Here is a 12,314-nt window from a genome sequence, read left to right as displayed (position 1 = left end):
GCGCTACTCGCGCACCCAAGAGCGATCCGCGGTCCTACTCAGGCTGGGCCCGCTCCTTCCCGCTCCTTCCCGCTCCCAGTACTCAGCACCCGAGCTCTCACTCCTCCCCTCACTCTCCCCGAGTTCCACGCCTCAGGGTGTAGCTCCGCCCCTGTCCCCGAGTCCGCCCCCGCAACCTCCAGAGCGTGTGCTCTCCTTTCCTCTCAGTCCTGCCATCTAGCTGCCTTGGGTCTCGCGCTCCGCAGAGCGGCCTGAGCCTCTCCAGCCTCGTTCCGCCGCCTCCGCGCGCTCTCCCCGTGCGGCCACCGACCCCTCCAGCTCGCCTCCTTCCTGCCGGACTTGGGGTCGCGCGCCCTGACTCCGCCCCCTCCCGCGGACCCGCGCACTCCCGGCGCGGCCTCTCCCCCACGCAGGCCACCGAGCACTCTACGGCCTCCCACTCCTTCCCTGCTCTCCTCGCGCTTCCCTGGCTCCCTAGCTCTCGCGCTCTCCGCGGCGAGCGCGCTCCCGGCCCGCGCGCTCCGGGCTCCAATTTCTCCCGGCTCCTGTCAGTGCGGTGACTGCGCTGGGAAACATGGCGACCGAGGGAATGATCCTTACTAACCACGACCATCAAATCCGTGTCGGAGTCCTTACAGGTAACCGGGGGAGGAGGTGCGGGACCTATGAGGCTGCAGTCCCTGACTTGCCTTAGGCTTTTCGCCTGTGGTGGCCCTTCTCTGCGGCCTCGGGAGGAGGGAAGGCTGAAGAAGGGAACCGCGGGGGTGCATTTTACAACCGCTGAGAACCGCCAGAGATTGGGGGTGTTCCCGCGGGTCCCTTTCCCCAGCCCGCCGGAGCCGTGGTCGACCCCGTGGGATGTCAGGCCCCAGCGCCTTCGGAGACAAAGTCCTGGGCCCCCGGGGACCGAGGGGCCGGTGCGGAGGGCGCTGCGGGATCCGCGCTGTCGGTGCAGGCGGCGGGATCCCGGCTCCGCAGTCTGAAGCATGCCGCTCTCGGCTGGCCCGGACGCATCCTCCGTTAGTGCTCTTCTGAGAGAGGGGGGAATCCCATCTCCACCCCCTTCCTCCCTTTCCCTTCCCCCCACCCGGGCGGCCCCACGCCAGTAGCTGTGCTTGCCCGGACGCGACTCAGGTGTTAATCAGATGAAACTGCTTCTCCTCGGGTTGTCCCTCGCGGGCCGGGCATCCCCTCAGCCACCCATGGGGCACCCTTCGCCTCCTTCGGGGGATGGGGGATCGGCTTGATCCGGACCTCAGAAAGTGTCTGCCTTCTGCCTTACCGAGCAAAGGGCCCTCTGCCTCGTCGTTTCCTTAGCGAGGACGGGCTGCAGCTTGCGGCCCGGGGATCCAGCTCTTTTTACTTGAGAGGGCAGGATTCCCCTACTCGGGCTCCTCTCCCCCTCCTTTCTGGGAACCCCCACCCCGGTGGAGCGCCCCGAGGCTGGTGAGGAGCGCACTTTTCCCGGGTCGCGTTTCCCTCCCTCGCGAAAGCCGTGTGTGCTCTGCATGTCTGATTCCGTTGCGCTGAATGTGGTTAATATCCGTCACTTCGGCGATCGGCAGTTGCTGCAGGGCATGACTTCTAAGATGAACGCCAAGCCGATTTGTAGGGGTTTCTGCTGTGGTTCTGTAGTTGGCAAGGTTTATGTGTAATTGAGTGGCGAGGCGGGGGTTAAAGAACTATATTTGGAATCTGAGGGCTTAGTTTGGAGTGAAGGAAGCTCAAGACTCAGTGATGTGATTTCGGAAAAAGAAGCAATGTGTACGGGAATCCTAGTGTTTCCCTTCTTTTAAAAAAATTTTTTTTAACTGCCAAATTCTGACAGGTCGAGACGGTGCTCGAGAAGGGACTAAATTGAATAAGACTTGCTTTTATTATTAGGTAGAAAAAAAAGGTCTGAGGCTGCCGGCAGATACTGAGTTCAAAGCTTAATTTAGTTGCTGAATTTTATGAAAAGGTGATATCCAAAGCCTCCTTTTCTCTCTTTTAAGTAAAGGATTGCCTTTCCCTGGTATTGTTTCCATATATCGATGGTGATTAATTGAATTTTCCTAATCAAAAGATCCTTTGGTAGTGAAACTAGTCTAAACCAATTGCAGAAAAGGGAACCCCCAAATCAGAAAGGTACGCTGTTCTCTTCTTTTGATCCTGAAACTGTTTGGTTATGTGAAGATTCAGTTGTATTTCAGAATTCCTGGAACTGACATTGCCAATTTTCGAATAATCTGATGATGGGATGTGAAAGTGTATATCCTTTATCTACCCTCAACTTGCACTTTAAATTCTAGCCATTCTTTAACAATTAATAGAGTAGTGAGAAACCAAAATATGTCAGTTGTCTGTGGAAATAAAAAAGGCCTTAGATGTTTAAAAGTTAAACTGTAGAACTATTTTTAAAATGAACATTTCTGCTTAAGCTTTCCATTAAATAATAGTTTCATTTAACGAATCATCTTAGCTTTGTGAAGTGACATAGCAGGTAGGTGTTGTACAGACTGCTTTGAAAGATACAGACCTTATCTCGTGTCCCTACAGTCTGATATGGATAACATTGATAGGCAAACAACTCAAGAAACATTGCATGTAATTATTGTGCAAAACTTTTCTAAATACATTTTCTATGAGTTTGGGGTTAACTGCAAAAGAAATTCCATATTCAGATGGATTAGGAGCAAATATGACTACCTGAAGGGAGAATTTAATACATTTGCTAGAGTCAAGAAGAAACTGGCAATTTTAAGGGGAGTTGAAAGTCAGCTGCCACTTTATAAATAAATATGTAGTTGATGGTGAGGCTCCTGAGCAGAATAAAAATGTAATATAAAGGCCTTGGAAAGCTCAAGTGGAATAGGTAGGTGGCATAGGTAAAATGTCAGAGAGAAGATAACATTAACCTTGACAGTGGAATTAAAGACAATCAGGGGAAGCTATTATGAGAATGAGGTACAGTAGTCTAGGGCCAGGAAGAAGGATGTAGCTGAAGGAATGAAAAGGCAGCTACAGATTTGGAAAAAGTGGTAATAGAGGAAAGTAGGTTTTGATGATAACATGTATATTTGAAGTCAGAAATAACTTACGCTTTTTCTTGAAAAGTTATTGATACAGATATTGTCTACTGTGATGGAGAGGAAAGAAAACTGATTTTTCTCAAGTCTGTAACTAGTGGGTTTCATTATCAACAGCTTAATTTCTGTGGTCTTGCCTGATATATGATTTTGAGGAAAGAACTTACAAAAATGAAGCCGTGCTATGCAAATTTGTGTATTCTAGAACTTCAGGTTTTGCAGTTTACTGTGTAGAATTATTCTTTACTGAACTCAAGTATTGTGATTTCATACTTAAGAAAGTTGAGTTGAACTGTAGTTTTTGTAAATTATAATTTGTGGCTCTCTTAAAAGGTGGAGGGCCTCTTTTAGAAAATCTTCTTGGCATGCTTCATAATACTAATTTTAAGTATTTTATCTACATCTGTTTTACAAATATAGTGGAAAGTGTGATCTACCCACACACACATTTTACAATATGTTACTTAGTATTTTGTGAAATCATATTGTCATTTCTAAAGTTTTTAATTGACTTCTTTGTGACATTTTTTATTGCCTGTTGAAAGATACTTGTTCTCTGAAACTTTACATCCATTAGATGTTTTTGTTATCTTCATTTCAGTTATGAATTTGGCAAATTTAATACATAGTCTGTTGAGACCTCTCATCAAATAAATTAATTGTATTAGGTTTATGAAAGAATAATGGTAGAAAGGGAAATATTTAGCAGAAGCATTTTTTGCTTCATTATTTTGAATTATTAAGCACTTGAAAATGAGATTATGATAATTAATGTAACGTGGATATTCTAGTTATACTAATTTTTTTAAATCAGGAAAATGAGAATATGTATGTATGTAAAATAGGCTATATGTGGAAACATTTTAAGTTGAATGTTACTGTCCATCTTTAAGAACAAGATCTTTGTTCCAAACTGTCTTATGTTGACTTGACAGAAATGAAAGTCACATGGTGTTTGGTGACCTAAGGTCTAGTTTGAAATATTTCTGTGTCTAATGTTCTCTATTTCTATTACTATTTATAGAAGAGACTAAAGGTAATGTGGTAATGAGTAACATGAAGCAAATAAACAAGTATCTACTACTACAAAACTAGAAACAAGATGTGGTGCAGATGTAGAATTTTTTTCTAACAGCTTTAGTAGTAATTATACTTAAAGTCAATCTTACTAGTTACACAGCAGACTCACTATATCTAGAATGTGTCACTCTTCATATACTTTTTTTCTATTTTGAAAGAAGCTGTTTATCAAAGCAGCATATTAGTTTTACCACTGTGAAAGCTCTACAGAAAGGTTAACAGGAAAATAATGACTACATGTATGTATATAATGTAGAATCATATAGATTATCCCATTGGCTACTTAATATCATATTAGTTCGCTACAGCTAATGTTTGATACCGAGGCACTTAGCCAAAGATGATAATCCATTACCTAAATTGTCACTAATAGTGGCATGAATGAGAAAAAGGTACAAATTTTTAGGAAAGAGCATTTTTAAAAATCATATTTTTGCTGTAGTAATATACATTTTAATTGCACTAACTTGTTGATTTGAACTCAGTAAGAGATATTGGAACAAATAGACTAGGTACTAGAGATTAGTTAAAAGACTAATTGTAAATTAGAACATCAAAATATTACAGTAACATGTAGGGAGTATTTCAGTTATTCATAAATGAAGTCATTCAAAATATTCAGAAAACAAGTTTAAGCCAAGCAGATGCTACCCTTATAACTCTGCAATTGTTTAAGCATTTACATTTTTACATTCTTGAAACCTGTTCTGGTATATTATGTGTCAGTATTATTTTCTGAAAAGCCCATTTATTGATAAGGATATATACATATATCTGTTTTGAGAATAGATGTCATTAAGTAGGCAAATTACTATTAAAGCCTACTAAGTGGAATTGTGTGTTCTGGCAAACTTAGCTGTTTTTTTCAATATGTGTTTTTAATATTGAGCTATATGACTTGAAAGGAATCCTACTTCTTGAATTAGATTGTTATTTTGTGAATTTTTTGTTGGAAGCAATGTATTAGAGAATTAAATGTTTAATCAAAGTAGGAAAATGTTAAATTAATTTCTAATGAATGTACTTAGTACTATCATCATTAGTCAAAGACTTGAAAAAGTATTAGTTGCTACACTAGAAGAATTTTGGTTATATTAAAAACACGTGACGATTTGACTTCAAAGTGAATGTACTTAATACTATCATCACTGACCAAAGACTTGAAAAAGTCTTAGTTGCTATACAATTAGAGTTTTAAATATATTAAAAACACATACGACTATTTGACTTCAAACAGGCGTTTGGTGGAAAATCAATAGTATGTTTTTAAGGAGGAAGTGATGAATAAGAGTCTATTTTTACTCTTACTGGTGATAGATTCCTGGCTAAGTTGAACAGAGAGTTTTTAAAAACAATCAGTAAAATAGATAAAATCTATTACTCTGTTTCTGTAAATAGGATTGAAGAATAATGAAGCATATTTGGAATTTGAAATGTATAAAAAAAAAAAAACCTGAAAAAGAAAGTAGTGAAACCACAAAGGATTTCTTCCTTCACATCTGGGCAGAGAAGATAAATACCAAGGAAGAAGAAAAGATTGTTTAACCTACTTAAAAGTAATTGGGACTGTAGTTAATATGAATGGCATGTAATCTTACTTTCATTAAAATTGTTTTTTGAGTGACCTCTCAAAAAGGAAATGTTTAATGAAGTATTGCTAAGTAGAAGTTCTATCCAGGTTCTTTAATGAATTTATAAACTAAATGGTATTTAATCAATTAATTTTAACTAAGTAGAGCTTCTTGAAAATTTTGTGTTTAAACACACCCAACAATTTTAACAGTAGCTTTGTCAGTATTTATACATTTTGAAAGAGTGTAATTAGGTTTAAAAAGAATTCTTAATTTGGAAAATAAAGCAGCAAGGAAATGAAATACGATGAAGGAATTGTCACCATAATTGGGGCATTCTTCTCAAACTGAAGTACATGACATTGTGTCAAGGGATACTATAAGGCTTAGAATCTAAGCCATGGAAACAAACACAATAATTTTTTAAGTACCAATTTTACTTGATGGTATTAATTTAAATAACTTTAATGAGAAGATAATCATGAGTAAATTAGGCACAAAGTATAGAATTTACGTGAGGCTTTAAGATGAAATTAGAAACTTCAAAGAAATTTCAAGCGAACCCATTATATTTCAAGTGAGCTCCAGATCTCATCATTCTTCTGTATTATTGGCACTTCGTGGCAAAAAATTTAAGGAGCACTGGATCATAGAAAGAACACTGTAAGAACTATGTTCTCATACTATTTTGGCTAGTAAAGTTTTGTAACCTTCAGTGTATTATGTAACCCTCTCTCAACTTTTCTTACCACTAAAATGAAGAAATTGGTTTCTAAGATCACTTCAAGGCTCTCATGGCAATATATGTTTCTATCTTTTAGCATTCTGACCAGCAGGAAGGAGAAATATAGGATATTAGACCTAGTTAATTTTTTTCTGTCTTTGTAATGGAAACGATTATAGGGGAGGGTAGGTTATACTTAAAAATGCAAGAGAATAAGAAATAGAAGAATGATCAAAGAAGGAAAATATTTAGATTTTTTATTTAGAAATTTTTGTGACAATCTTTCTGTTATTAGCAGTCTTATACTTAGGTTTCAGACACAGCTCAGGACTGACTTTGTCAATAAAATATTTCCTAGGAATTATTCTCTTCAATGATGTCTTTGTTTTCCTTACAATGTTTATAAATGTTGTTTATACCCTGTAATCATCTATATGTGGGAGGCTGCATGGTGTAGCTTAAAAAGGATAGAACTTTGGAGTCAGATAGACTTGGATTTCAGACCCTCATTAGCCCTTTATTTTGGGAAGCCATTTAACCTCTCTGAATTTCAGTTTTCTCCTCCAAAATAAAGATGACAATACCTACTTTACACGGTTTTCAGAACTAATAGAGGTAACACATATGAAAATGCCTAGCATTTTCAGATGAGATACTCAGTCATTTTTGGTTCCTTCCTCTTTGTATGTTGCTTTGGGAGCAACTTGCCACAGTTTCGTGTATATATGTCTTATTCAAAGTAGATTTTAGTTCTTGAGACATATGGTTGTGTTCTTTACTTCTTTTTTTTTTTTTTTTTTTTGAGACAGTCTCGCTCTGTCGCCCGGGCTGGAGTGCAGTGGCCGGATCTCAGCTCACTGCAAGCTCCGCCTCCCGGGTTCACGCCATTCTCCTGCCTCAGCCTCCCGAGTAGCTGGGACTACAGGCGCCCACCACCGCGCCCGGCTAACTTTTTGTATTTTTTAGTAGAGACGGGGTTTCACCGTGTTAACCAGGATGGTCTAGATCTCCTGACCTCGTGATCTGCCCGTCTCGGCCTCCCAAAGTGCTGGGATTACAGGCTTGAGCCACCGCACCCGGCCGTTCTTTACTTCTTTTGTGCCCTTTTGTCATAGCATCTATTAATGAAGTAACTGGATAGAAGGTGTTTAATAAAAAACTGGGTGGTGTGAAATTTATATGGTACCTTAGGAAACATTTAGGTAAACCAGAACTTGGCTATTATTACTAAAAGGATAGTTTAGGGTAGGTGGAGTGAGGTTGAATAGATTTTAAAAGGTATGTTTTTCTGGTAACAGGATAATATTTATAATGATGTGTGTTTGAGAGGTTTTATAGTATTTAATTTTGTATATTGCTTTAATTGCATATCATTTGTGGGAGGATTATTTTAGAGTAATGAAATTTGATATCTTAAAAACTAAAAATTTGAAATTATAGGTAAAAAAAATTCTGAAAATGCTGTTATGTTGATTCTGGTGATCAAAATGACACTGACAGAAGTCAAAAGTTATGCCTCTTCTCCCACTTTCAAGATAAGCACATTTTACCACAGTTTCCTTACCTTTAAATGGGGGTAAGTATGGGTTCATCAAGGTAAACATAGTGTATTCAGTATTCAACATCTACTATGTACCAAGGCCCTGTGGTAAGTGAGGGACACAATAGTGATTAAGACAGTTCAATCTTTCTTGTCTTGAAGCATATATTCTAGCACTACCATGAAAACATTATTCGGTCAAGTTGGATATTGACACATTCATGCTTCATTTATGTTTCATTTCAAGGAATAAAGTGCTTTTATATTTTATTTTTAAAATAGATAACAAGTACAAGCACCAAAACTGTTTTTATGTCTAGCCATTTTTTTGATACAAAATTTTATTTTATTTTATTTTTTTTTTTGAGACCGACTCACTCTGTCACCCAGGCTGGCAATAGTGGTGCGATCTCAGCTTGCTGCAGCCTCTGCCTCCCGGGTTCAAGCGATTCTCCTGCCTCAGCCTCCCGAGTAGCTGGGATTACAGGCGCCTGCCACCGTGTCTGGCTATTTTTTTTTTTTTTTTTTGGTATTTTTAGTAGAGACAGAGTTTTACCATGTTGGCCAGGCTGGTTTTGAACTCCTGACCTCAAGTGATCTGCCTGCCTCGGCCTCCCAAAGTGCTGGGATTGCAGGTGTGAGCCACCGTGCCTGGTCAACAATTATATTTCTGTATTCTGTTCTGAATATCTGTTACTATGATGTGATAGTATGTTTCCATAACGTATGTGCTTTTCAGGTTTTACCCACTTCACCTTCCTCTTCCGGTTTTGAATCTACTATATCCTTGGGAACCACATAAACTTGCCAAGAATTATTTGCGATATTACATCCGATTAGATTTGAAGTGAGGGTCTGAAAGCACATATTTTCACTTTTGGGTTCAGGGCATCAGAAAATGAGTGGGTATTACTATAATAAATAGGTTTATTTATTTCTTTGTATAGTGCTTCATGATTTCAGGATCATGGCTAAATGTGTCTGCCTGATTCTCCAAATGTTAATAAAAATCCAGAAACTTATGAGTGAAAGAGATTAAGTGCAGTTTGAATGCTAAGTAAAAATGAAATGTTGCTTTAATTATTTCTTGTTCTTTTAAAAAACACATTAACGTGCACTCAAAATTAACAATTGTTAAACTCTAATTAGTGGTTAAGAACTGTTGGATATCTTATAAATAAGAAACTGAGCCGGGCGCAGTGGCTCACACCTGTAATCCCAGCACTTTGGGAGGCCGAGGTGGGCGGATCAGGAGGTCAGGAGATCGAGACCATCCTGGCCAACATGGTGAAATCCCGTCTCTACTAAAAATACAAAATTCAGGCAGGTGTGGTGGTGTGCGCCTGTAATCCCAGCTACTCGGGAGGCTGAGGCAGGAGAATCACTTGAACCTGTGAGGCAGAGATTGTAGTGAGCCGAGATTGTGCCACTGCACTCTAGCCTGGCGACAGAGTAAGACTCCGTCTCAAAAACAAAACAAAACAAAAACAAACAAACAAAAAATCAAAAAAAGAAGAAGAAACTGAATAGAGTAAAAATACTATTTCCAGACGTATAACGATGAAGAAACATTTACACGGTGGTGCCCACCCCCTCTTCACTTTCACCTAAGAGTCCGTAGAGAACATTTTGATTATAGTCTAAACTTAAATGATTATGCTTTCATAAAATTAATATCCACATTGTAGAAGTCACATTTGAATTAAACTGCAAGTGGGCACTACCCAAAGCAATCTACAGATTCAATGCAGTCCTATCAGTGACATTCTGTACCAATGACATTCTTCACGGAAATAGGAAAAAAAAAAAAGTTAAAATATGTATGGAACCATAAATGACCTAGAATAGCCAAAGCAATCCTGAACAAAAAGAACAGAGCTGGAGACATCATAATATCAGACTTTAAAATATACTACAAAGTGATAGTAACCAGAACAGCATGGTACTGGTGTAAAAGCAGACAAATAGACCAAAGGAACAGAGTAGAGAACCCAGAAATTAATCCTCTCATATCTACAGCCAACTGAGTTTTGAGAAAGGTCCCAGGAACACTTGCTGATCAAAGGAAAATCTTTAAGAAATGTTTCTGGGAAAAATGCAGAAGAATGAAACTAGAGCTGCACCTCTTATTCTGTACAAAAATTAACCCAAAATAAATCAAAGACCTACATGTAAGACAGGAAACTATGGAACTCCTAGAAGAAAACAGGGGAAATGTTTCAGGACATTGGTCTGGGAAAAAAATTTTTAAATAAGACCTCAAAAGCACAGGCAAAAAAAGTAAAAATAAGTGGATTATAGCAAACTAAAAAGCTTTTGTACAGCAAAGGAAATAACCAACAGAGTGAAAGACAGCCTATAGAATGGGAGAAAATATTTGCAAACTGTTCATCTGACAGGGGATTAATATCTAGGATATACAAGGAACTCAAACATCTTAACAGCCAAAAAATAAAAAATTAAAAAACCCAGAAAAAACAAAAAAACCCCACAAAAAACCCAATCTTATTAAAAAAAAAGTGGGATATTTCTCAAAAGAAGACATACAAATGGCCAAAAAATATATTAAACAATGTTCAGCATCGTTAATCATCAGGAAAATGCTAATCAAAACCACAGTGAAGTATTATCTTACCCCAGTTAGGATCACTATTACAAAAAAGGCAAAGAATGGCAAATGCTGCCAAGGATGTAGAGAAAAGGACCTCTTATATACTGTTGATAGGAATGCAAACAAGTACAGCCACTATGGAGAATGGTATAGAGGTTCTTTAAAGGACTGCAGATAGAACTACCATATGATCCATCAATTTTGCCACTCGGCATTTACCCAAGGAAAAGGAAATCAGTATATGCAAGAGACATGTGTACCATATTTATTCCAACACTATTCACAATAGCTAAGATAAAGAATCTTGGTGTCCAACAGCAGATGAATGGACAAAGAAAATGTGATATATATACATAATGGAATACTGTTCAGCCATAAAGAATGAAATCCTGTCATTTATGGCAACATGGATGGAACTGGAGGATGTTATATTAAGTGAAATAAGCCAGGAATGGAAAGTTAAACACTGCATGTCCTCACTATTGTGTGGAAACTAAAAAAAGTTGCTTTCATAGAAGTAAAGTAGAACAGAGGATACTAGAGACTGGGAAGAGTCAGGTGAAGGGGATACAGGGAGAGATTTGTTATAGGATACAAAATTACAACTAGATTGGAGAAATAAATTCTTGTCTATAGCATTGTAGGGTGACTATAGTTAACAGTAATATACAGTTTCAAATAGCTAGAAGGAGGATATTGAATGTTCCCAACACAAAAAAATGATAAATGTTCGAGATGATGGATATATTGATTATTCTAATCTGATCACCATACATTATATGTATTAAGACATCACTGTGTACCTCATAAATATGTATAATTATTGTATGTCAATATAAAATATAAAAGAAAATTTTAAAAATTGCAAATAAGAAAGCTCCTAAATTCTTATGTCATTCTTTTAATTAGTTTAAAAAATTTATTAAAGTGTATTTATGTGTTATAAAGAATGTAAAAACATAGAAAGGTAAAATGTGAAATTAAGCCTCATCACATTACCTCTCTAGTTTCTCTCTAGTGTTAACCACTTAAAAAATCTTTTTGTTTATTCTTTTGTGTACAGTCATATATTTGATATATTTGAATATGTGTATGTGTGTCATACATCAGAGTTTGCAAATTGATAGACCACTGGCCCTATTTGACCAATGTTTCATTAGCCCCCTACTGTATTTTAGAAAAAGTATTTGTTTCTAACACTTAAAAAAAGATATTTCATATAAAATCCCTGTTTTTTTTGCTGCTTAAGATTCAGCAACACACAACATGTTTCTCAGATAATAGTTGTTTAAAGTTCCTGTCCGCATAAGATAGGACATGCATTCTCCAGTTTCCCACAGTTTCTGTTTAATATGTGTTGGCTGCCTGTCCTTGGTAGGCATTTGAGATTGTGGTTCTTGCTCATACATAGTATTTTACACTTTCTTCCTTCACTCCCTAACTCGGTAGCATATTTTGGACATCTTTTCATATTAGTGAAAGTAATAGTAGTTAACTTTATTGAGAGCCTATGAAGTGTAAAATACCTTCTAGAGCCTGTTACAGAACCTGTTAATTCATTTAATCCTCATAATAATATGTTAGTGTTATCACCATTTTACAGTTGAGGAAATTGTCACAGAGAGAGATTAACTTGCTCAAGTTAGTGCAGTAAACAAACAGGCTGCAAACTGAATCTATGTAATCTGTCCATAGAGTGTAAGCTCTTAACTACTACATT

At 38.1% G+C, this 12,314-nt stretch overlaps 1 protein-coding gene across 27 annotated transcripts in view; it reads left to right on the top strand.

Annotated features, from left to right (window-relative positions):
* The first annotated feature begins 320 nt into the window (after positions 1-320).
* Positions 321-12,314, top strand: part of LOC105472850 (gephyrin) — a 737,491-nt gene continuing 725,497 nt past the window's right edge. For all 27 annotated transcript variants that reach the window (XM_071099297.1, XM_071099293.1, XM_071099295.1 and 24 more), the window contains exon 1: positions 321-638. In XM_071099297.1, the coding sequence (XP_070955398.1) occupies positions 575-638 (64 nt within the window). In that variant the 5' untranslated portion in view covers positions 321-574. The remainder of the gene's footprint in view (positions 639-12,314) is intronic.

Source organism: Macaca nemestrina, chromosome 7 (genome assembly GCF_043159975.1).
Source record: "Macaca nemestrina isolate mMacNem1 chromosome 7, mMacNem.hap1, whole genome shotgun sequence".
NCBI lineage: Eukaryota > Metazoa > Chordata > Mammalia > Primates > Cercopithecidae > Macaca > Macaca nemestrina.
The sequence above is the reverse complement of the archived record's forward strand: the minus strand, read 5'-3'. Positions and strand labels throughout refer to the sequence as shown.